The sequence below is a fragment of the Hibiscus syriacus genome, unplaced genomic scaffold, assembly GCF_006381635.1.
Source record: "Hibiscus syriacus cultivar Baekdansim isolate YM2019G1 unplaced genomic scaffold, ASM638163v2 tig00112614_pilon, whole genome shotgun sequence".
In the NCBI taxonomy this organism is placed as follows: domain Eukaryota; kingdom Viridiplantae; phylum Streptophyta; class Magnoliopsida; order Malvales; family Malvaceae; genus Hibiscus; species Hibiscus syriacus.
Window position 1 is genome coordinate 113,831 of NW_024063369.1, and position 24,060 is coordinate 137,890.

At 34.1% G+C, this 24,060-nt stretch overlaps 2 protein-coding genes and 1 pseudogene across 3 annotated transcripts; all 3 read right to left on the reverse strand.

The window, feature by feature from the left end:
• Window positions 1-316: 316 nt before the first annotated feature.
• Window positions 317-7,900, reverse strand: LOC120182025 (guanylate-binding protein 5-like). Of its 2 annotated transcripts, XM_039187053.1 has the most exons (19): window positions 7,879-7,900; window positions 7,617-7,747; window positions 6,252-6,354; window positions 5,647-5,716; window positions 5,496-5,534; window positions 5,306-5,423; window positions 5,170-5,227; window positions 4,229-4,293; window positions 4,077-4,083; window positions 3,936-3,996; window positions 3,419-3,478; window positions 3,285-3,304; window positions 3,131-3,196; window positions 2,584-2,751; window positions 2,194-2,451; window positions 1,620-1,832; window positions 954-1,225; window positions 658-839; window positions 317-565 (listed from the first exon to the last, which is right to left on the reverse strand). In XM_039187053.1, exons 2-18 carry the CDS (start codon window positions 7,703-7,705, stop codon window positions 686-688), a joined length of 1,821 nt encoding a protein of 606 aa, XP_039042984.1. In that variant the 5' UTR covers window positions 7,706-7,747; window positions 7,879-7,900; the 3' UTR covers window positions 317-565; window positions 658-685. The 2 variants fall into 2 exon arrangements, with proteins under 2 accessions (XP_039042984.1, XP_039042983.1); XM_039187052.1 differs by lacking the exon at window positions 7,879-7,900 and having other exon boundaries at window positions 7,617-7,788.
• LOC120182026 (pyruvate kinase isozyme A, chloroplastic-like) lies at window positions 7,248-24,060 on the reverse strand. Its single transcript, XM_039187054.1, has 8 exons — window positions 23,487-24,060; window positions 23,318-23,411; window positions 22,594-22,787; window positions 22,329-22,450; window positions 21,619-22,097; window positions 20,646-21,302; window positions 19,651-19,653; window positions 7,248-7,257 (listed from the first exon to the last, which is right to left on the reverse strand). Exons 1-6 carry the CDS (start codon window positions 24,024-24,026, stop codon window positions 21,001-21,003), a joined length of 1,731 nt encoding a protein of 576 aa, XP_039042985.1. The 5' UTR covers window positions 24,027-24,060; the 3' UTR covers window positions 7,248-7,257; window positions 19,651-19,653; window positions 20,646-21,000.
• On the reverse strand, window positions 11,200-13,373 carry LOC120182027 (annotated as a pseudogene).

Genomic DNA, 24,060 nt, shown 5'->3' on the forward strand with positions numbered 1-24,060 from the left:
AAGAACGGAGCTCTTTACGTAAAAGGGAATGGAGTTGGACCAAAATTACGTGGGAAACCATTTATTTTTGTCCTGCTTGCTTGCTTTAGATTACTCCATGTCCACGTTTTTATAGTTGGTGTCGGAAAACGGCGGCAATTTTTTTTAATTTTGTACTAATAATGAATTCCGGCCAACTAATTACTCTGCGGATTTGTGGGTGGGAACCAAATACTGCTTTGCTTTCAGTCTTTGCTTGCTTGATTTTTTAGTTATCCAATTGCATTTTAAACTTTAATAAAGCTATATGAATTTTTCCATTTGTTTATACATAAAGTTAATTGTACTATACTTCCTTAAATTATACTTAAATTCTAAATGATATTCGTAAATGAGCGGGGGAACTGAAGCTGTTAAATAATTGTTATTCGAAACAAATCAAATGATATATATGATAATACAGATGATTTTGTGTTAAGAATGGTACAGTAAAAAGATACTATAAAGTTTGGCTCCCTTCCTGGCTCACCATCTTCTCATTCAGTCCCGCCTTAGACTCGAATAATCTTAGATCAGATAAAGGAACCTATCAAGAACAAAAAACCGATTGGCGGCCGTTTCATATGATAACTAAAAAAATGGAAAAGGCTCGCCCAAGATGATTGTTCGAAAGCATACCAAACCAAATGGCACGGTTGATTCTTGGTTAATCCGATCTTGCTCTGTTTGAACCACTTTTCTGATGGTTGTTGTACAAAGGTAAAAGCCAGGACGACAACGACCCGTGTTTCCTTCTTCCCAGGTAACACCGGCAGTATAGTATCCCTAATGCTATCATACAAGCAATGGGAATGGCCCATCTGCCAAAACAAATACAAGCACATAAGATATGAACAGAACGGTTAAGAGGCATACAAGAACAAGCAGGTTTGTATTGAGAAGCAAGGGAAGGCATTTATGTTGTATATTATTACCTGTCCAAATCAAGGATTGGGCTATAAACAATGGTTTCCCAAGTGGCTACGATAACGTGCCACACGGGGTTGTAGTAAAGAGCCTCCGGCGACCAGAACATCCTCGTATATGTCTCTAGGAAGATAAAAAGTACCCAAGCTGCCATTTCAACCAATATGAATTTTATGATGAACCGACCGACCACCACCATGACAAGGGAGAAGGCCACCAACCAGTTGAAGAGCCTTTGATTATATTCCTTGATAAACAAAGAACGTGCCTTTCCCATCATCTGCAATATACATCAAAGGAAAACATATTACGTAGCAAAGATGTAGGATAATACGAATTGTTGCAATTTGAACAATGCACCATAATTGTATCTTTTCCGTTTGATAGGCAAGTTTTAAATGACATGCCCCACTTCTCATCCAGACTTCCTTCAAAAGGATGGTATTTAGTTGAATTGAGATTACTTTGGTTTCAGCTCCACCGTTGAAGACCGAAAGTTATTCAACAGGGTCCCAAAGAACTTCAGTAATTTAAGCATTAAATTGATTCAGACTCGTTTGAAATGCTATCTAGTGCTCTTAATCATTAGAATTGAATGAACCTTCATCTTTCCAGCTAAATATTTCAACATGAGGAAAGAAACTGAGAAATGAACTGCAGAGGTTCCAGATTACCTTCATCATCCTTTGCTCGTAATTTACTTTTGAAGGTCCGACACACTCCTGGTCAAAGCTTTCATTACATTGCTGGAAACCTGCACTAAATTTTGCCATAGAAGGAAGTCTAAGAACTTGAAGCTGGTCCATTGTGTCCTCGCATCGGGTATATAGTTCTTCACAGAGCCTCGTGGACTGATATTCATTCATCATACGGACATTTTTATAAGCCTAAAAGAAAACTTTCGCATTAAGAGTCAGACTTATTACTTTTAACATCCAGATGGGCATATGTATCAGATATAAGAACACGCCTAGCATGATAAAAGGCTGAAATCCAAGATTACCGTACGTGGATCTCCCATCAAAATAGAAACATTGGAAAACTACTCGTATGATTGTCCATCAAGTTTCCCACTAATTTTCTTACTTGCAAAATCTCTTTGTACCATCAGTAAACAAGAACTTGAAATGTAGATAAAAGGAACCAATAATTTGAATGCCCCAAGTATAAAAAACATTACTGAATGAACTAAAAAATATCATTGATAAAAAAGAAAAGGGTAATGCAACTCAAGCTGCCAGTCAATACCTCCTTCATTTCTTCATCTAGTTGCTCAGCAGATTGCTTCGCATGGTGACGGCCAAAATGCTGTTCATCAAAAGCATTCATTGCTTTCTCTCGGGATCTTTCATGGACATCTTGTAAGGATTGCTCCGGCATAGGTAAACCTAATTTTGCCATCTTTTCATTGTACAGCTTCAAACACCGCTCGATAATACCTTTATTGAAAACCTCTACAAGAGAGCCCGTTGATGGGATCTCCCCTTTATTCAAAGCATCAAGTATCTAAAAGATAAAAATAGAAATGCATATTACTAAAGCTTAAGTTGGACATCAATCAATCATCAATGACTCATTGAAGAATTCTCTTCATAAAATCTCCAACTTAAAAGGCTGAGAATGTGAGCATAAACTAACCTGCTCGAGGAATGCAACAAATTCCTTTCCATTTAAATGCTTGCCCTGCACAATCTTTGGGCGTATAATACTAGCTACAAGTTCTTTCAGTTGATCTCTTTTCTTAACATACATGGGATCAAGGTCGTCATCCTTCAGTTCACAAAGCTTTGTTCGCATGAGATGAGGCTGTAAGTTCAAATTTCAAGCAATTAGATGCTAAATGTTCAAATTTAATTAAAAAAAACTTATCCATTTACCAACAAATAACATAGATACACAGCAACAGGCTTATATGCATTCCATCGTCCTAAGTGTCTACTAGCACACACAAATGTTTTTGCTTTCCATTAACCACCGCATAAAACAAGAGGTAAATATTGACCATCACAATGATTTCTAAAAAGTCTACGTAGATACATGATGTCATAAGTCTCTTATAAATTATTTACATCAAACATCCATTCATATTTCTGTTCAGAATGACAGCAGCAGAGGAAAAGGGGAGAAAGAGGAAAGAGCCCAGGTAATATTTGACGAATAAAACAAACACATTCGAAACTCATACTTGTGGTAAGCTAAAAGCCGTGCTGTTATCCCCCATGACAGCTAAGGAGTCCCGAATCTGGTTAACCTGATAAAGTTCGAGAAATTGTGAAATCTCTGATCCAAGAAAAGGTAAATCTAGTGATAGCTTACAGGTATGGTCATGGAAGGAATACCTGATCAATATTTTTGTCCCCTGAAGATACAAAAGAGACACACCATCATAAGATTATCACAATAATAAAGCAAGATTAACATAAAGACGCATCTTTCCAACAATGAAGCAGTACGGACTACGGAGTAAACTAACCATCAGTATTAGGGACATGTCTAAGTGCCTCATCCACCATTTCTTTCACTGATTTTCCTTCTGCATAAAACCCAGAAAAATGTCAGTGAATTGCCCCTATATTGTAGGGAAGAGGCAATAACTAATGGTACACTTTATCTAAAAAATGCATTCAGTTCAGATTTCTCTCATTAACAATAAAAAAATCTAATCTACGTGGAAAAAAAATAGAAAAGAGATGCACCAAGAAAGGAATGTCTCCTAAATCTTCCCCAGCATTTTAATCTTTAAAAGAAGATTAAGAGTATACGAATGGATTGAAAGGAAAGTTTAACCAGACGTACATACAAGCTATTAAATGAATCAATAGTAATCTGATGTAGAATAAAAGCTAGAAAGGAATAACTCAGATGCAGTTATAAAGTTACAGGCAGAGGCAGTGCAATATAAGCTAGCATGCCCAAGGTCATTCACGTTTAAAGTAGTAGGGCCTTATTACACTTCAAAATCATATTCCGGAAGACAATTATAAACTTACGCAGAAAATCACGCTGGATAAGCCACAAAAGTTTTGCAGGTTCAAAAGCAATGTCTTGACCCTACAAGAACACAGTTTCTCATGAATTGTCACAGCAAAACAGTACAAGCATATATATGAAAAATACTAGTCCAAAATTACCTTCACTCTGTTCTCGATGAAATTTGGATCAAGCAAACCACAAGACGGATTAGTGTCTATATTAACAGGCATTAAAAGTAAAAAACACCAAGCTTGCACAGTGCATATAATTGATATTACTTTCAATTCAGCACATGGAAGAAGCGCCAAACCTTCCATAAAATTCTTCAGCAAGCTCAACAGCAAATGAAAGTCTGGATATATCAGCTTCACGAATCTAATGACAGAACAGCATAAAGAAGAAGTATCAATAAAAAATAACCCATCAAAGGAAGCTGCTATTTCTGTGTGCTTCAACACTTTTGACCCTCACAACCTGATGCGTAGACTGCAATGCTAAATAAAGACCTTAAGGCTTTGCTTGGTTGAGTGGAAAAATGGAAGGACCGATGAAAGGAGGAAGTGGGAAAGTGAAAAGAATAGTGAGAGGAAACACAATGAGAGGGATGATCATTTTCCATCCTCATGTGTAAAACCAAATCATCCCAATTTGGAAAGAAAAGAGAGAAAATGTAAGAGAAATGTAAGCTGGTTCAAAATCATGTATTTTTCAAAGTTTAATATTCTTTCCTCTCATTTTTAAATTCTACCAATGGAAAGAAAATATGTTTTCCATGCTTCCACTTTTCTACCCTCCAATTTTCTTTCGTCTACCAAGCAAAGCCTAAATGCTAAAATTCCCAGCATAACGTTATAAATGTATAGTCAGAATAGTCCTTAGAAAATAACAGGATAGCATGTTAAATTTATCCAAGAGGAGGCACCTTTGTAAAAATTCATATATTGCAAGAAATTTTTCTTTAAAATAAAATTTCACGCAGATAAAGCAATTTTCAATTTATATTTTTTTCCTTTTATGAATCAAACATATCTTAACCCGAGAATCTCACACCTACTTAATATATAATGATATAATATCTAGCAAAACCAAGAGTCATATGCAGTGCCCTAAACCAAATTTTAGTCAAAGAACAATTAATGCATAGTGCGGTTGTCCTAATTTTATATCTCAAGAAACATTTAGATTCATGGAAATTTAACTTGAATTATAGTGGTTAAGCATCTAAAAACAAGTACAGAAAAACTAACTAACCGTCTCAGGCAGGTTATAAATTAGCACAGAGCTCATAACAGTTGCCAATGCAAAAATCCTGCATCCCCAGAAATCAGAAAGGCAATATAACTAATATACCACATAAATAAATTTGAAGTACATATGTTGGAATTACCTATCGTCATACACATTTGACTTCCCAACACTTTCAAAACCCTCGGTGTCAAGGTAAAAAACAGAAGTCCGAACTCCATCAATATCCATTTCTAGTGGGGTTCCCCAAACCCAAATCCCTGATACGGAGAAATGTAAACATCAACTGTGCAGCCATTATGCATAATTGTAATATCATTGCACTCTTTTACCCTTTGTTTTTGTGTCACGCATGTGGCCAACACCAAATCCTGAGGGGTAAACAGGAAAATCATAAATAACATGTCATCAAATAAATCTCGACTAAAAAACTAAAAGAATGTTGAAAGTTACAGCAAAGAGCATATGGCAGTCAGAATGCACCTTCATCACAAGACAGTGAAAGAAGTTGATTTAGCAGAAATGATTTTCCAGAACGGTAGGGACCAATGACCTGGATGTACAAATCCAAAAAGTAAGCGTTGGAAAAAAAGACCAGAGGAATTATTCTGGAAATGCATTTTAGGTAGAATTTCAAGTTTGATGTGAAACCAATTACTGTCAACCAGTTTTCACCCAGACTAACTTGTTTGAAATCATTGAAGATATCAGTAATAACTAAATATTGTATGATTTGAATCCAATATGTAACGAACACTACCACTATGATAGCTATAAATCATCAAAACTCATACTCATACTCAGGATTTCAACACTCATACTCAGGATGAATTTCCCAACAATCATACTCGTATTTCCATGATATCGGCATTTTTTTTAATTCTTTTCTTACTTGCCTGGTTGAAAAAGGGGTATGTACAGACATTAACACTTCACGTTTTGCAGTCTAAATAATAAGTCTTTCTAATTTCTTTGTTGGGACATTTGCTTTAGCAGATCATATTTAAGCCTAACTGATATTCGGATTTAGAAGACAAGAATAAACTGCCAATCATACTGGATTTTTGGGAATGGCATCTAAAACTTACAGCGACTGCTGAAATTGGGGCAGTTATTCTGCTGATGGCTTCCAAGCCTTCCTGTGAAAGTTGAAGCTTCGTATGACCAGGATCAGGCTCCACGATAGGAAACCTATGCGTATAAATTGAAGTAAAAGGAAAAGAAAAGAGACCAGCTTCAGATAAAGTAACACCACTTTGTCCATTCAAGAATATGTGAAGTAAAAGGATCTGGTTCCAAGAAGGCGTTTGTCAGTCACATTTAATTTACAACTGGAAAAAAAACTTGCCTTCAAAAGCACATATCTTTTAGCTAATACTGAGCATATACCCAAAAAGTTGGCTGCAAGAGCGCAGTAAGTTCTATCGAAAAAAATGCAACTTCATGCATAAGCATAATGCTTATTCAATAAGCTGGAAACCAAGCATTCAATGACTATAATATCTTTTAGAAGAATGGATAAGAAACTCTCCCCTATATTAAAACAACAAAGCTCATTATTTATTAATGACGCAAACCAAGCACGTCACATGGATTTCATAGCTTCAGTGCTTCACTTCTTTAGTTGCACTACTACATCACAAATTCTATCAACAAATGCTGCTTTATACTCCAAAACTGATTTGCCTCTTCATATTTAATCCCTTGTGCGTCCAGTATATAGAAATGAAACATTAAAATAAGTTTCGGTTCATGTAAACATCACCGCCAAGCAAGGAGCGGTCAAAAAACTCTAAGAAGAACAAAATTGTGGATTAGTCCAATCAAACAACCGGATTTCTCAAAACATCACCGCTGAGCAAGGACCCTTAAGTGTCAATACTAGAACCGTCACTTCACCGGAGGATCGATACTATAATCCAACTAAGCAATTGCATATTAAATTGTCTCAAGCTGTAGTCTTTTCTTCTCAAGATTCATTTTTTGTCATTCAACTTGAAGTTTACAATACTTAACATTCCATATAACATCAACCCTAACATCCTTCATTCTTTAAGTCTATGAGAGCTTAGCATAAACAGAGAGGTCAACAAACTTGGTTCGAAATTGCCTATCAGAACATTACTTCTAGTTATATTTGACACGGACATAAAATTAGTAATATCATGGCAGCTAGTAGTCAAACCTAATTGTATTATACCAAATCAGGAACACATCCAACGAAAATAAATAAATAAATAAACGAACTATATATATAACACTAATTGGCGGCAATAGCTACCGATAAATCAACAATGGCCAGCGAGATCTTTTAAAAAATGCAAAAGGAAGTGTCTCGTTTCAAAGCAAATAATAAACAAATCATATCCTAATCAACTCTTAACTACTCCTTGCAATAAAATCAATCCAATACAGCATCAAAGTTTAAAAATACAGAAACAAAGGGAACTTACGGTTGGTGAAAGTTGTCAATTGACGAAGACCCAGGCCCCAAAAAGAGGAGAAGAATCGAAAAAACAAAGATCCAATAAGAAATCTCCATTGTTAGCAGAGATCGTTATTTTTCCGGTGCAGATATAAGAAACTGTTCGAAAAGGCAAACATGAAAAGGAAGAGAGAAAAACGTTGGGATTTGAGTATAAAAGAGAAAGAAATAAGATAAAAAAAAGGTAATAGCAAGAATGAGATCTAACGAGACCCAACAGATGGGTGTACGTTAAGAATCGTGAACCCGCGAGAAAGGAAATTCATGCTGCATCTACACTCTACAGAGAAAAGCACGTACGAAACCAAGAAAGAAAGAAAAAAAAATGGAACATTAAATAATCGTGGAGCCTAGCGCAGCTGATCCATGCCTTTTCGGATTAGAGTTTTCTCCTATGTTGGGAAGCGCGTAAGGAGTGGTCCTATAAATTCTAAACACCTAAGGACCAATTTTGTTATTAATTTTAATAATCGGTAAAAATTTATCATAAATATTATTATTTTTACCAGCTTTGTTATTATCGAGTGTTTTATTGATTTTGTTAACATATCCGGCAAACACTAACGGTTTTGTTATTTTTTTCTACCGATTTTATTATTATTGATAATTTACCGAAAATGTTAAAAAATATTAATATTTTAGATAGTTTTTTACTGGTTTTGTTAGCCGTATAGTAAGGGTGTGTACGTAGAATTTCTTGTGGTTATAGGGTTAAAACCGAAAGGAGAGAAAGGAAATTAAATATTTATAATACTATTAAATATATTAATTCAGATTAATTTTCGTAAAGAATTATTATCGAAACGATGTTCTAAATCTAATTTTTATTATCCGAAATGTGTGACATTTATTTAAACAATCTATCATTTTATTCCATTAGATCGACTACTAATTAATTATATATTTTAATTACAGATATTCGAATATATTAATTTACTTGTAATGTTTTCAAAAAGATTAAATATTTCATCGTTGACCCTTTTCCCTTAAATTTTAACAAATATTAAATCATTTGGTAATGGCATAGAGAGACATTTCATGGCATAAATGAAATTAGCATGACAATGATTTGCAGAATCAACGGAGAAAAGTTCAACCATGGTGAGGACGTGAGGTTATTACTGGTATAAATAATAGTAATACGTAGCTCAAGTCGTGTCTCATGCTTCACAATGGCAACCCCATGAGGCATGAAACGCAAGTGTGACTATTTGTTTGTATAATACGTACAAGTTGTTAATTTGAAAACCATTCATTTCATTTGCATATTGGGTCGACGATGGTGACCAGTGGAAATATATATAGCTCGTTGATGTTTTCAATTGAATTACGAGCTGAAAAATCATAATTAATTTGTAATTATGAATGAATTATAATAATTAAATCATAATATGAATTGGTTGGATGATACAGTTATCTTTCTGAAAATAACGTCTAATTATTTAAGTTTAATATTAAGAATTTTAAGAGCAAGCACATTTGGTCAATGATCAAATTGTTCATATTTATTCTATTATATTTTTAAAAACATTTCTCTTCTGTCTTCTCTCCTCTCTTGATAGGATTAAGAATAACTTTTTAAATTTAGAATTTGTAAATATACATATATTAAGAGCTTTAACTATATATACAGATGCATGATATCAAAACATTGAACATAGGGTTAGGATCATTTACACAATGTAAAATTTTAGATTTACACAGATTTAGGATCGTTGGATGAGTGAAAATAGATGGTTAAGATTGACTTTTTTTTCAATGAATATCTTCTCATTTCCTACCTAATCCAGTCATCTATTTTTATTTATTCAACGATCCTAAATCTATATAAAACTAGAGTTTTACATTATGTAACATGATCATATCCCAGACATATATATATATATATGTGTGTGTGTGTGTGTGATGTAAAAATATTCAACTAGAATTAGAAGAGTTCTATTAGTGGTTCAACAAATCCATACTATGATTGGACCGATACAGAAATCCCATAGCCCATTAAGGTCGTTTGTTTAACGCATCTACCCCAAATAAATCACTAGGTAAAATATTCAGGACTCTCGTGTTTTATCAACTCGTTTTCCTCCTTTTTTTTCTCCACATTCCCCTTTTCTTTGGTGCAGCCACTTTTCCAAGTAAAATGCCCTCCGGTACTATGCCATGCTTCACCGATTTATATATTTCAAACTCTGTTTTAAAAAAAAATCGGTTATGAATTACGTGAAACGAGTTGGTTCAAACAACGTCCGCATGCATGATGAATTACGTGTGTTTAAAAGGGCCAACAACATATGCGTATAACTTTCGATGGCCAACAAAAGTAAAAGCTCTCAATACCAACTCTGATCTTACATAATCGAATTGACCGACGTTAGCCGTTGCAAAGGCATGGCCTGGTCCTCAGATGGTCCCCGTTGTTTTTGAAATTCTTTATGATTCAAATTCTGGTCGTATTACAAGTAAAAAGACAATTTTGAACCCCACCCACTGAGGAACTAATTACGTCCACAAATTCGGGATATACATAGGCCTGGCCTGTACTAGAAGCAGCTTCATAAATTCTAATGGATTTCTCTTCCTCCTTTTTAAGCTCTGCACCAAATAGTTAATGAACTGAACCTCCTAATCTAATCTCCAATGCCCTAGGACTAGGAGGGACCATCACCCACAATGCCCTCAACGCCAACACAGCTTCGGCTTCCCCTTATAGACAACGGGAAAAAACAAAGGAAGAAACCGACATCAAGCCATATTCAACAGCCAATATCAGAATCGGAATAATACATATTCTTAGGAAAGCCAACTACTACACGTACAAAATAAATAAATCAATGTCACCAAACACAGCATTTGGACTGACGCGAATTAACTAATATTTGGAATTAGAATAGCTATTAGAGTTCTTCTCAAACCTCACAGGCTTTATCTGAAACTGACGTAATCATAATTACAATAATTGAAATCCCGGCTCGGTCCCATGTCATTCGCCAGGCAAACGTAAGATGAGAATGGGAGTATTATTAACAAATCAGCCAAAATCGTGGATCATAACTAAAAACAGTAACATAGAGGTATTTCAATGTTCAGGTTACACCAAAACCATGAACAAAATCGATTCGATCCAAACCACGTAGGCAGGGTAAATAGTTACAAGATTATTTAATGCCATTAACAAAATACCTGGGAGGGGAAGGAGGTATGATCAGTTGAAGCAATTAAAGAATAGCTTAGGCCCCCTAACCTCACAATCACAGCGCTAGAGAACGCACGAGTCAACTCCTTCCATCATCATAAAATTCAGTACCTAAGAGAAGAACATTATTCAATATCACAAACTGGTAAACTATAATAAACATAAACAAATAAGGCAAAGCACAAGTGATGGGTCTTCCCCTTTTTTCATGTTTGTTCTGTGACTACAGTTCAAAGATCCTTCGCTGCAACAGAAAACTTATGCAGAAGTATACCATGCCCCAGTAAGAAGAATATGAGATGACAACTAAGAAACTGCACCTGGTTTCAAGATGAAAGAAGAAAGGGCAACCAGCTCAAGAGCAAAATTCTATCTTGTCTTGTTTATCCATTTATATAACAATCTGATTTCATATTAGTAGTAAAAATCAGAGATCAACCCTTACATATAAAAAAACAGAAGGGGATTTAAAGAGTTAACCATAGTATTTGGTTCTCTAATAACCCAAATGGGAAATAGGGGGGGGGGAATGAACAGTCAAAATTCTCTTGGTTCATCTTCGATTACTGAATCTTAATCCCAGTCTGTGAGCTCTTGGGTTTTGACTCAGGGGGCTTCCACTCCTTTCTCCACCTTTTCCTTCCCTTCGTCCTCAGAGCTCTCAGACAAAAAAAATATGGACTCGTCCAATTCTGCATCTTCAACCAAGTTTTTATCGTCCGAAATCAATTCAATAATTGGTTGGTCTTTCTCCTTAGTTTTGGCATCGAATTCAGATTCTTTAAGTGTCCCAATTGTGGGTGTCAGAGAGGATGCAGGAGCAAGTGAAGGTGTTGCTCGGTTGCAAGGGGAAAGCCATTTGGCGCTGACATACTCGGCTTTACGCCATGGAGGAACATGCATTCCCTTCTTCTTCAGGCTTTGCTTAGCAGCCTCGGAAACAATAGCAATTATCCTCTGGAGACGATCAGCTTTGCCTACAAAGATGAAGGGAAGCATTTGAAGGATTGATTTGTAAGTCTTCGTTGATCGGGCAATTTCAAATTCTGATCGGAAATCAACGTCGATCAGCAATCTCTCGCCGTCAATCATCACATCAATGTATTCATATTCCCCTGCTTGTTAAAATAACAAGCTATTGTCATTTCAGTAATCTAAAAAAATGGAAAAATGTAAATTTAAACCACAACAGAGAGAAACGGATAGCACAACTCTCCCAGATTTATAGAGATATTTCTAGAAAAAGATGAGAGAGAGAAATTACCGGCGGGATAAGAGGGAGATTTTTCCCAACGAGATTTGCAAATAGAAGCATCGTATCCAACAGTCAGTAACCCATCAGTAACAATCTTCCTGCAGAAATCATCTTTACGTTTAGAAATTTTGTTCTTCTCCATAATCTTCGCTGTATGAGCCAGCAAATTCCTTTCATTCACACTCCCACAAGGAACCAAACTCTATTCCATGAAAAATGAGAAAGGATAAAACAAATTAGAAATATATGTTATAGCTTATAATAAAAATCTATTTTGAACAAGGCAGAATTATTGCTTTACCTTTAGAACTTCGGATGTTTCAGCCGATGAAGTGATATTGGAGTCAATAGAATCGAAGCCATCCATTTCGTCTTCGGAGCTTTCGTTGCAGATACGATTGAAGCATTTAGGGCGGCTACGATTACACCTAGCCGCACCAGATTGATGTTTCTCGTTGTTCTCTTCGATGAAATTTTGCACCATCTTCGCCAAGTAAACGGAGTTCGGCTCGAACTCCGCCGTGCATTTTTGCTGAAAGGCAGCTCATCGGCTGCAACGGCATCCACCTTCTCCGCCGCGGAATTCCTCAGAACGCTAGGAAACGGGCGCTCGAACAACCTCTTTAACCGTGATTTCACCACTGGCTTTACCGTCTCCAAACGAGGCGGCGCTACCACTTCTGAAGGGCTGAAATCGATAGGTTGGATCTTCATTGGGAAAGGCATATTTCTCAGCTCTGGAAAAAAGAAATGTAAACAAAAACAAAACAACCCCCCCCCTCCTTTTGCTTCCACCGGTACCGCGACAACACTTCAAACTCTCTTTGATTCTCCGCTTCGATAACGGGAAGATATATAGCTTTGTGATGAGGTCAGTCAAACGCAATCAACACAGAAGTTCATAAAATCTTCTATAGAGGGCCAAAAATCAATGCGATTCACCAAGACTCAAGTCACAAGCTTGATTAAAATATACTAATTTGCCTATATTTTGCCGGACAAAGCATCGAAAGACTTCAAAACTCTGCTAAATTTAAGTTGTTTTTGCTTAAAGGTTTTTAATTTCTCTTCAGATACGGTTAAAGTTCCCGAAAAACGCGACGGCACGAGGATGTAACGTGATCGCCTTGGAAATTCACGCGACTATCATCAGTGATCGTGGCTCCATCTTTATCTCTCCGATGAGCGTCTTCGGTTTTCCGATGAACAATCGCCGGGCGATAACGGTATTTAAGAAAAACGATGAAATAAAAGTGTGGTGGAGAAAACGTAAAAATGGAAATGGAAATGTTTTTTTTCATTTGGCATTGGCGGAAGATTGGCAGTGGAGGGCATTATAAAAGGCCAGTTATGATTTTTTTTACGGTCACGTTAAAATCCTACGTGGCAGAAGATTGAACCCGTTGATTTGATGGAGCGTGTCAAACAGTGAACCCGGTTCGGTTCCTTAGAATGGGTTAGAGCGTGCCACGTATAGGAACTTGAAGATAATGTGCCAGTCGGAAATTTCTTAATTGCCCTTTGACTATTATTCTTTTATTTTTTGATAAAAATTTTGATATTACTAGTTTTTGAGATGTTAATTCTAAATGTATAAATGAATTATTTTTTATAAAAAAATATATAATGAAAACAATAATTTAAATGTCTTATTTCATAATAGAAATAGTGTTATTAAGTGATATGGAATTTAAGCATACATTTTTTAAAATATAAATAAGAAAAAATATTTTATATGAATAATTGTTTTAAAAGATTAATATAATTAATGATTATAAAGTTTAGAGGTAAAAGATTTATACATAAAGAATTTGGTTATAAATTCAGATCTTAAGTAATGTTTTTTTAATTGTTTATTTAAATATTTGTATACAACATCAATTTGCAAAGGTAATAAAATCATTGAGATAATATTTGTTATCTTAAAAGTATTATTGTTTTAATTATCTCCCTACTGAATTAATGTCAAATCGATTTGTTACATTTATTCAGTTGTGTTTTATAATAAATATAGATATAGAACAATAATAAATTTATAAATTTGCTGTATTTTATACACTGAATTTAATATTTTAATATCAATTAAAAGTAAACAATGTCATTTATAAATATATCAGAAATTTAATTATTATATGTATACTTTTTAAAATATGTAATTAATTTTAAGAGATATTAATATTATGAAAAAACTAAAATTGAGACACAATCAATTTAAAAAGGTTTTATATAGTAGTATAATAAATTTATTTTTCCTTTTTTGAATAGTTTTGGTTGATTACGATGTATCATCTATTTAGAATTTTTCTTAACTATTGAGTATTGACAACACACACTCAATTTATATATGTAGTTGTTCGAACATATAATTTTTAGGAAAAATAACTATTTCTTTAATTACTGAAAATGCTTAATGAATTGAAATAGTAAATTTATCCTTAAATTTTTTGTATTAGAGTACCGATGATTACAAATATTTGAACGTTCACTTATCAAATAAATTAAAATATTTAAAACATATATTATCGCTTATAATATAGATTAATAAAAAAATATAACCCTATAACTTGTGGTCTGTATCATGTTTACTTTATCGTACTCCAAAATTGTCCTTTTAAAATTGAAAACAATTTATATATTTTTTACTTGTAGTTCACTCTAATAGGTGGAATTTCAATTTAAAAGATAATATGGACTTTATGTAGAAATGTCTAGAATTCATGCATACATGTACGAGAGTCAATAATCACGAGAAACGTGTGGGGTAGGATTGTCATTTCATCAAACAAGTATGGTAAAGTGGTAAAAAGGCTATCATATTTACTTTATCATAGTCTGAATTTATCATTTAAAATTGAAAACAATTTATATATCTTTTATTTTTAAATAATTATTAATATTTTATTTATTAATCGATTAATACGGATTAGATAATATAAGTGAGAACTACCCTCTAACCCCATACTATACTCTATAATCATGAGAAACGTGTGTGGGTAGGATTGTCATTTCGTAAAAAAAGTACGGCAAAGTGGCAAAGTGGATGTGTAAAAGACGGGTCCACAAAACAAGGACTGTTTTCTTCTGTTAGTGCAAAAATGGGTTAAGTGAGGGGTGTTAAAGTAAAACGGAAGACTCTATGGGGGCTAAATAGGAAAAGCAGTGGAAGAGTAAAAGCGGCTAATGCATGTCGTTTAGTTAGGGCACGCGGCGCTATTACGACAGGGACTTCATGTTCGACTCTCACTACACTTTGATGTGATTCAGTGCGGCCACGTGTCGCATGACTGGATTTTAGGAAACCGTTGGATTAATTAAATCCCGAAAGCACGAGACGAATCCCCGCCCTTCATTTTTCAATTTATTTTAAATAAAAGAACAGAGAGAAAATAAAAGGGAATCCTCATTACTTTGTAATACAATACATATAGAAAATCACAAAATGGAGAATTTTATGAATTATAAATTTGATTCATTAAAAAATACATATAATTTATTTTCCAAATTAAATTAAGTATATTTCTTCTTTCAAATCTTAAAAATATAAAAATTATTATATCATATATAAAAATAATCCTAATAAACATGACACTAAATTATTGATTATAATTAAAGAGTAATATAATACAAAGGAAGAATACAAATCAATATTTATTGTAGTATTAAAAGATAAATAATAATAAAAATAATTTACTTTTTTATTATAAATTAATTATCGAATCAAAATTTGTTTAATAGTTGATTGGAATTAATTTTTGATAAAATTAAATTTGAGTTATTTTTAATTTGGGTTAAATTAGATATGAGATTATACTAATATATAAAAAATTGAGTGGAGCTTTCAAACCCTTGAAATTACGAAATGGGCCTTGTTCAAGCACTTTCGACCAAAAACCATTTAAATAAATAATAATTTACAAAACAAATTTCCACCTTAAAAATATTTTTTTATTCTAGTAATTAATAATATAAAATATACAAAATATAAATGAAAATTGACAGCAACAGCAAAGTGCCGTAATTTGAAGCGTTGATAAAATTAAATTACTTTGACGTGTGACAAATGGCGCGACGAAACGGACAGGTCGCCTGCCCCCGGTCCATACGATTGACGTTGTGGGGCACGTTTGGGGTGTTGGGTAAAATAGAAGATCCCATCAATTAACAATTTCCTATATTTTTAACCAAATGTTCAAATCAGATCAAAACCCATGACCTAATCAATTTCAGGTAAAGTAGATTTGAGGTCCCTAAATTACATTCAAATCATCATTAAAAACTATGGATTACTATAAATTAATCGTTAAATTTATTGAATTATTATAAAATAATAACCATGACATTACAAAATTATATTAAATTTATCAAAATTTATAACTATGAAAATATTACATTAATCATTTTGTAATACTGTCAATGAGTGTTGGTATAAGTGATTAGTATTTATAAATTTAAATTTGTAAGGTGAAATTAGAATTACCACCGTCACTCTTAATACACAATTTATAGATTCATATATAAATCTTAATTGAATCTTAAGTATACCCGACGGATTGAGAGACTCGCTCCTACAAATCATTGCAGCAATGGGATAACTCTAAAAATACGTTTGGTTCACAAAATATAAATATTGTATAAATATAAGATTACAGGTGGATAAGATTGAATATATGAGACAAGAGTCATCTGAACCGAGCAACAGAGGTCCCAAGATATAAGGTTGTCGTTTGGTCATACTTCAGTTCTGACATCCGTCTGTTTCTCCTTCTGTTGTTTTCTTACTCAGCCCAGGCCAGACACGCGGCTGAATTGTTAAAAAAGGGCAAACTATATAATAATGTTAATTTTATTTTAAAAACTCCCCTATAGATTTTTTTTAAATTTATAATTAAGATGAATAGACTATGTAATAATAAGTTGATCAGCTAAGTAATAATAAGTTGATCAGCTAAGTAATAATAAGTTGATCGAAATTTACCAACAGAAAGTGAGGTAAAGTAATTGGTGGGTGGGTATTATTTTGTTCACATAAAGCAAACCATTTTGTTTGGATGGGGATCTCTTAAGTCCGAAGCAAAGTGTGTATGATTTCCCTTAGGTTTGATGTAACATAAAGACATAAAGTACTATCGATTATGGTCTTTAAAATTTATTCGATTCGATGACTTCTTATGCATATTAAAAACATAAATCATCCACATCAGCTGTAAGTCTATAACTCTACATTCTATTTGATTTTGATCAACCAACACGGTTACTTAATTATGTATAAATTTATTATTTTTAATATTTTGTCCATTTATTATGATAACACCGAGTGACCAAGTTAATTAGGGGTCCCAAAAATAAAGGGATGCTTAAGGAACTCTGCATTCCATTGATTACCCACACTTTGAGACTTGTTCATTAGCCTCTCTATGATATTCTTCCCCCCATTCCACCCCTCTTTTTTATAGTCACGAATATTCGATCTGTTAATCGATTAATCTGCAACAGATATTGTAGAGCTAAAGGCGATCATCCCAACTCAATTACTTCATACTCAATCGTCGAGATTTAAACATCTGATTTTACTTAAAAAATCTAATATTTTATCTCACTTGACTAATTAATTATTGACCTCCTTTAAATACGGTATTTGGCTCTTTCTTAAAATGCAAAAGTGATAAAAATGATGAATGCACTCGTCGCCTGGAATTGGAGTAGGGGTGTTCAAATAATCGAACTAATTCGGTTAATCGACCGAATCGAATTAGTTCGGTTAATTTGATTCGGTTACCGAATTAGTTCGGTCGGTTAACGATTAAGAAAATTTTTAGAATTCGGTTAATTCGGTTCGAATTCGGTTAATTAACCGAAATTAAATTTTAAATTTTAAATATATATATAACATATGAGCTCAACCCAAATCATTTAAAACCCAATTAATAATTTAAGATCCATAACTTTTAAACTTAAATCAATATTAATTAATTAAAAAATTATATAATTTTTTTATTTATAATTATATTATTTAAATTAATTGTAAACTGTTTTTTAATTAAAAAATATTATATATATTATATAATATGGGCTAAGCCCAAACCATTTAAAACCCAATTAATAATTTAAGATCTAATAACTTTTAAACTTAAATCAATATTAATTAATTAAAAATTTTATCTAAAATTTTTATTTTATAATTATATATTATTTAAATTAATTATAATTTTTTTTTGAATTAAAAAATATTTAATTTTTATATAAATTAAAAAAATTTTAAAAAAATCGGTTAATTAGAAATTAACCGAATTAACCGAAATTTATTCAGTTCGGTTAATATGTTCGAAAAAAAATTCGGTTTAATTAACGGTTAAAGAAAAAAAAAGTTTAATTAATTCGGTTATGATTAATTCGATTCTATCGACCACCGTTTTAACCGAATGAACACCCCTAAATTGGAGCACATCTTGTCTACTTTTTATCCAACATACGTAGGATTCTTTGGCTCTTTTTGGCACATTTATTTGAGTTCATAGGCACTGCACTTATACGTGTTTATTGCCATCCATGGCAAAGATGCCTACCCCATTCTGTCTCCTTTTCCTCTTTTCTTTTCAAAAGGAAAAGAATATCACAATCACCAGATACTGCCATCATAGTCTTTGGATTAAATTATTGGAATGTTGAAACTCCCCCCACACCCCCTCCCTATTAAAAAAAACCAATTTTATTATAATAGTGATTTTGTTATTATTCTATTTTCCTCTAGACATTTTAGTTTTTTTTAACGTTTTATTTTAAAGTAAAAATACTAATAACATTTGATAGAATAATCATTTTATTTCTTTTTTTTTAATATTTTAACTCTCAATGTTTCATTTTATATTAAAAATACTCATATTTTAGAGTATTAATCGCGTGTTAACTAATAATTTCATCTATAGAAGGAATTTTTTCCTCCAAAATAAAATGTTGAGGGTAAAAATGCTAAAAAAAGAATATGGGGCAAAATTACTATTTTGATAAATGTTAGAGGTTATTTTTGGTATTGTGCCTAAATTATTTTGTGATGGAAGTTAATTTATTCAAGGGAACTACACCAATGGTCATTAAACTTTGATTAAATTTTCGTTTTCTCGTTGGACTTATAAAATATACAAATTAATCATTAACATTATCGATTTATAATAAGATGACTGCTTGACGTTAATAGTTGTTAATGTCTGTTACAGAAAATTGAGTTGGGTCGTTAAACGCTTATGTGTACAATAAAATGCCACGTCCGAGAACCGATGAAGTTCTTGTTGATCATCTATCTCTCTCTTCTCAAGCCCTCAATCTTAGAGCGAAAAGACCCATTTGAACCAAAAAAATACTTAATAATGGAAGGTTCTTCAAACTCAATCTTCGAAACAAAACAAACCAAACCAAACCAAGTTAATCCAGCAGAACAGGTGACGGCGATGGCGACATGCTCGTGCAAGGGCCTTGTCATCTATCACTATTCAACAAAGGGAAGGATATGTATTATAAATACCCTTCCAAAAGACTTTTCCTTTCCAATGTGAGATTTACATGCTCTTCCAACCTTGAACATTACCAAAATTATATCGAAGTGTGATGAAATGGGTTGTTCTTAATTTGTGGCTCTTATTATCTCATGAAACAATCAACTCTACTAATTCTTAACAATGAGGTTTGAGGAATCATCTATTGTTAAGTATTTTTGGTTCAAAGGGGTATTCTTGCTTAGTGTTAGAGGGCTTCACAGAGAGAGAGAGAGAGAGAGAAACAGAACAAGAACTTGATCGGTTCACCAGCATGGCACTCTACTATTCATGTAAGCTTTTAAAGAATTAGCTCAGTTTTTTTATAACATACATTAACGATTATTATCGTGGAATGACCATTTTATTATAAATTTATAATATTAATGATCAATTTATAACTTTTAAATATTCAATGAAAAATAACAAAAACTTACTCGAAGTTCAGTTACCATTTTGGTTGTAGTTTGCCCTTTATTCAATTCATCATTTCATTATATGGAGTAACGTTTTACTATTGTATCTACTTTTTATAGTTCATTTTGATCATTTAACAACTTTCTTTTAAATTATGCTCAATAATAAGTTTTGATTATCTATCGTTAAAAAATTAACTGTAATATTGATGTACCATTATAAAATAATATTACGTCATCATTAAAAAATAAAAAAAGTTATCATATTAACAGTTTTTTTTATGAATATATATAATCAAAAGGAAACGTTAAGTGTGATTTAAAAAAAAGATAAGAGTGACCAAAACAAAACGGTGGATATAGGCCGATGACTAAATCCATAATTTACCCTATTTTTTATATGTTTTAAAGTTGTTTTGTACAGCATATGATTTGTATATAAATCTGTAAGTTAAAAGATACAGTAAGCCTTTGGTTCAACCCTTCGGTTCAACCCTTAAACTTTCTTATATACAAATATGGATTCAAGGACTGACCAGGTACATATTACCACATTCAATATGCCCAAATACAAAAAGATAATAAATCCAGAACCCATGAATCATACAAGTTCAAAATTCAATATCAAAATGGGGGAAAACAATACACACAATGTTCTCTGGTGCTGTCTTTCCTTGTACAAACAATGACAAGGTAAATCCAAATTCAGTAATAAAACCAAAATTTTATGCAAGAAACAGAAGAACAAAAGCAAAGATGCAGTCAGACACTTGAAGAGAGCTATTAAGGGTCTGCAAGCACACTGGACTCGGAAATATACGTGCTGAAAAGAATGATCCCGGGGCTGTGGGAGGTTCCTTCCAACAGTACATGAGCAATCCGTGATAACTAGACTTTAATCAAATCCTAACCTTACGAACTAATCCAATAATCCTATTTTAGGAAAAGGGCATATTCCAATTCTAGGGAACCTTTATTGCTTGAATGGATTGCAAAACGTCGGAGACGACAATGATAAGGTCACCCGAGTTGATCATCTCTCTTGCTTTGAGCAAGGAGAAGGTCCTGTAAAGATTGCTCTCCACGTCATCTGAGAAATCAAGACGGAAAGGTATCAAACCCCACTGCAGGTTCAGGCACCTTCTGATGGAAGTTGAGGGTGTAAATGCAAAGATTGGACAATCGGGCCGATTGCGGGAAAGAAGAGACGCTGTCTGTCCAGTTTTCGTGTAAACAAAGATGGCATCTGCTTTGAGTTTGTTAGCTGAAATTTGAGAAAAAAGAGAAAAAAACATCTTGTTATCAGGAGGGAGAAATCGTCATGGAACACATCGACAAAACCACTGACAACAACTTAGTTTCATCAACACTTGGGGCATCTAGAACTATATTACTACTGTTAAAGATGGTACTGGATACAATCATCACATGATGATCCAGCAGTACTACCTTTAAATTACTTTGATACGTTCACCCGAATTTATATTTTTTGACTTGAGCATGTGCGTCACTTGTTAATAGAGAATTATGAAATCATATTCAATTCAGCAGACGAGTTTAACAAACAGAAAACTGCTTACCCATTTGCGAAGCTGTATTACATATCTCCACAGAAATGCTAGGTGGGGTGGAAAATGACACAAATGAGGGATCTGTGGCATCCAAGTGCTTCTCCTCCCGCCGCCATTTCTCAATTCTCAAACTGACGCATCTTAGTACAGCTAATGCCTTCTCAGGGAATTGACCCATGGCTGATTCACTGGAAAGCATCAGAGCATCTGCCTGCTGCCGTACAGCTTCAGAAACATCGGCAACTTCCGCTCTGGTGGGTATGGGATATTCAATCATGGATTCAAGCAGCTGGGAGGCAACAATGACAGGCTTATTCAGCTTCCTGCACAGTTGCACAACTCTCTTTTGAACCGAGGGGACCTGTTCTATTGGTATCTGTGCACCAAGATCTCCCCTGGCCACCATTGCTCCATCTGATGCCTTGATAATCTCTTCCAGGTTTCTCAGAGAATCAATACTCTCTATCTTGGCAATGACACCAATTTGGCTGCAAAATTGAACCATAAGAACTTCTTACAGCAACATAGAAGTTTCAAAATTAGCCCTTAAAATTTTACAAACAAAATCGTGTGTAGAATAGTTTCTGCTTAGAACAAAAAGAAATATGTGAGTGCATTTTGAATTTAGTTTTACATGTGAATCATTACGAAATGATACAAGTTTCTCAAATTTTGGTTACAGGTTAAATTTAAAGCAATAGAATGTTGTACATGCTTACCTTCCCGGTGATCGAGCAGTGATATAGCTCTTTAAAGTCTTAATAACTTCAGCAGACTTTACAAAAGAGACTGCAATAAAATCAACACCCTCGGCAATTCCAAAATCAATATCCAGCCAATCCTGCAAGCATCGTAAATGTTTGAAAAACATATACAAACTTTTGATTTTTCCGGTAGAAAGTAAGAATCAACATGGATAGCCCTTTGTAAAAAGCATGGTGAATGCATGAAGGCAATGGCTTGATTGTTTGAAAGGTACCAGACCTTTGAAGATATAGTAGGAAGCATTGCATTGCGCTCCTGAACAAGGCTCCCATTCCTCCAAAAAGTTAGATTAGCACGAGGTAATAACAGCCCGGGATCTGTACATTGGCAGATCACATCTGGACCAATCTTTTCGGTCACCACAAACCTCACCATTCCACCATCAACAAGCAGTTCATCACCAACCTTTACATCTACAATGTAAGATAAAAATTAATGCATTGCTGCTTAATTCGACATGAAATAAAACAAAACTGTGGTGAGTTTGAGCTGCAGAAGCAATGAAACGAAAGGTTGCATGGAAAAGATAACTCATGGTCGGAAAACAAAATAGTTAGATCAGCAAGTCAAGATGGTTATGGCTCAGACTGGCACTCAGAGCTCTTTCATTCCCAGTTTCCCACGAAAGATACATGGCATGAAAGTGACAGAAAGCACAACGTGGGTTGTGATTCAGCTTTAACTAAGCTCTGGTCGTTCATTGATAGTATCATTATACAAATTTAATAACACAAAATCATAATAAGCTAAATTTAAACCAGATAATCCCCTACTGAAGTTATCCCAAAAAGCAAAAGGACAAAGCTTTTGTTCTGTTCAATACTTAAACTGATCAAAGACTTAAAGCTGTCCCCCCCCTTTTTTGCGTAATTAAACTAAATATAGCACATTTTGGAAGATGATTATTGGTTAATTCAATTGAAACAGCATATAAAAAATTTACCTTCAGCAAAACCATCGTAGTTAACCGTAACGGTACGCTCAGGGCACGATGAAGGATCAAATGTTCGGACAGTAAACGTCCATATCTCGCCGTCCTGATAAAAAAAGGATTAAGTTTAGCAATCACAGTTAACTATTAATTAAACTACCTTAAGACATTAATTAATTACCTCTGCTTTGGCAGATTCGGCACCGTTTAAATCATCCATGTGGATCTCGCTACCTTCAGTGTCCATCATAACCGCCACGGCGAACCCTTTCTCTTCGTTTAACCGCCTCACCAGCCGAATTACGTCTCTGTGCCACTCGCGGGTGCCGTGGCACATATTGACACGCGCCACGTTCATTCCTCCCACGGCTAGAGCTTCGATCTCTTCGAACTCACACGTGCGGGGCCCGATCGTACATACGATCTTAGTCCTTCGTGTACTCCTGAACCCGTTCTCCTTCAAGTCCGTTTCTGTCACCAGGTCCACTTGCAATCCTCCCGACTCCGTCATTCCCACCGGAATCCCCGCTGTTACCGCCAGCTCAGAAGCCGCGACTTTCACGTTTTCCGGTAAAACAACCCTAGAATGCGCGGTCTTCATTGGCATTAAAAATGGTACGGGATTATGCACAACAATCCGAGGACTTAAAAAACGCATTTTCAGGAGATCCCGAGACTGCAACGGTGATAAAGAAGAAGATAAACGGAAGGAGGCAGACATATTTGCCGATGAAGCCGTTCTCGATTCTATTTGG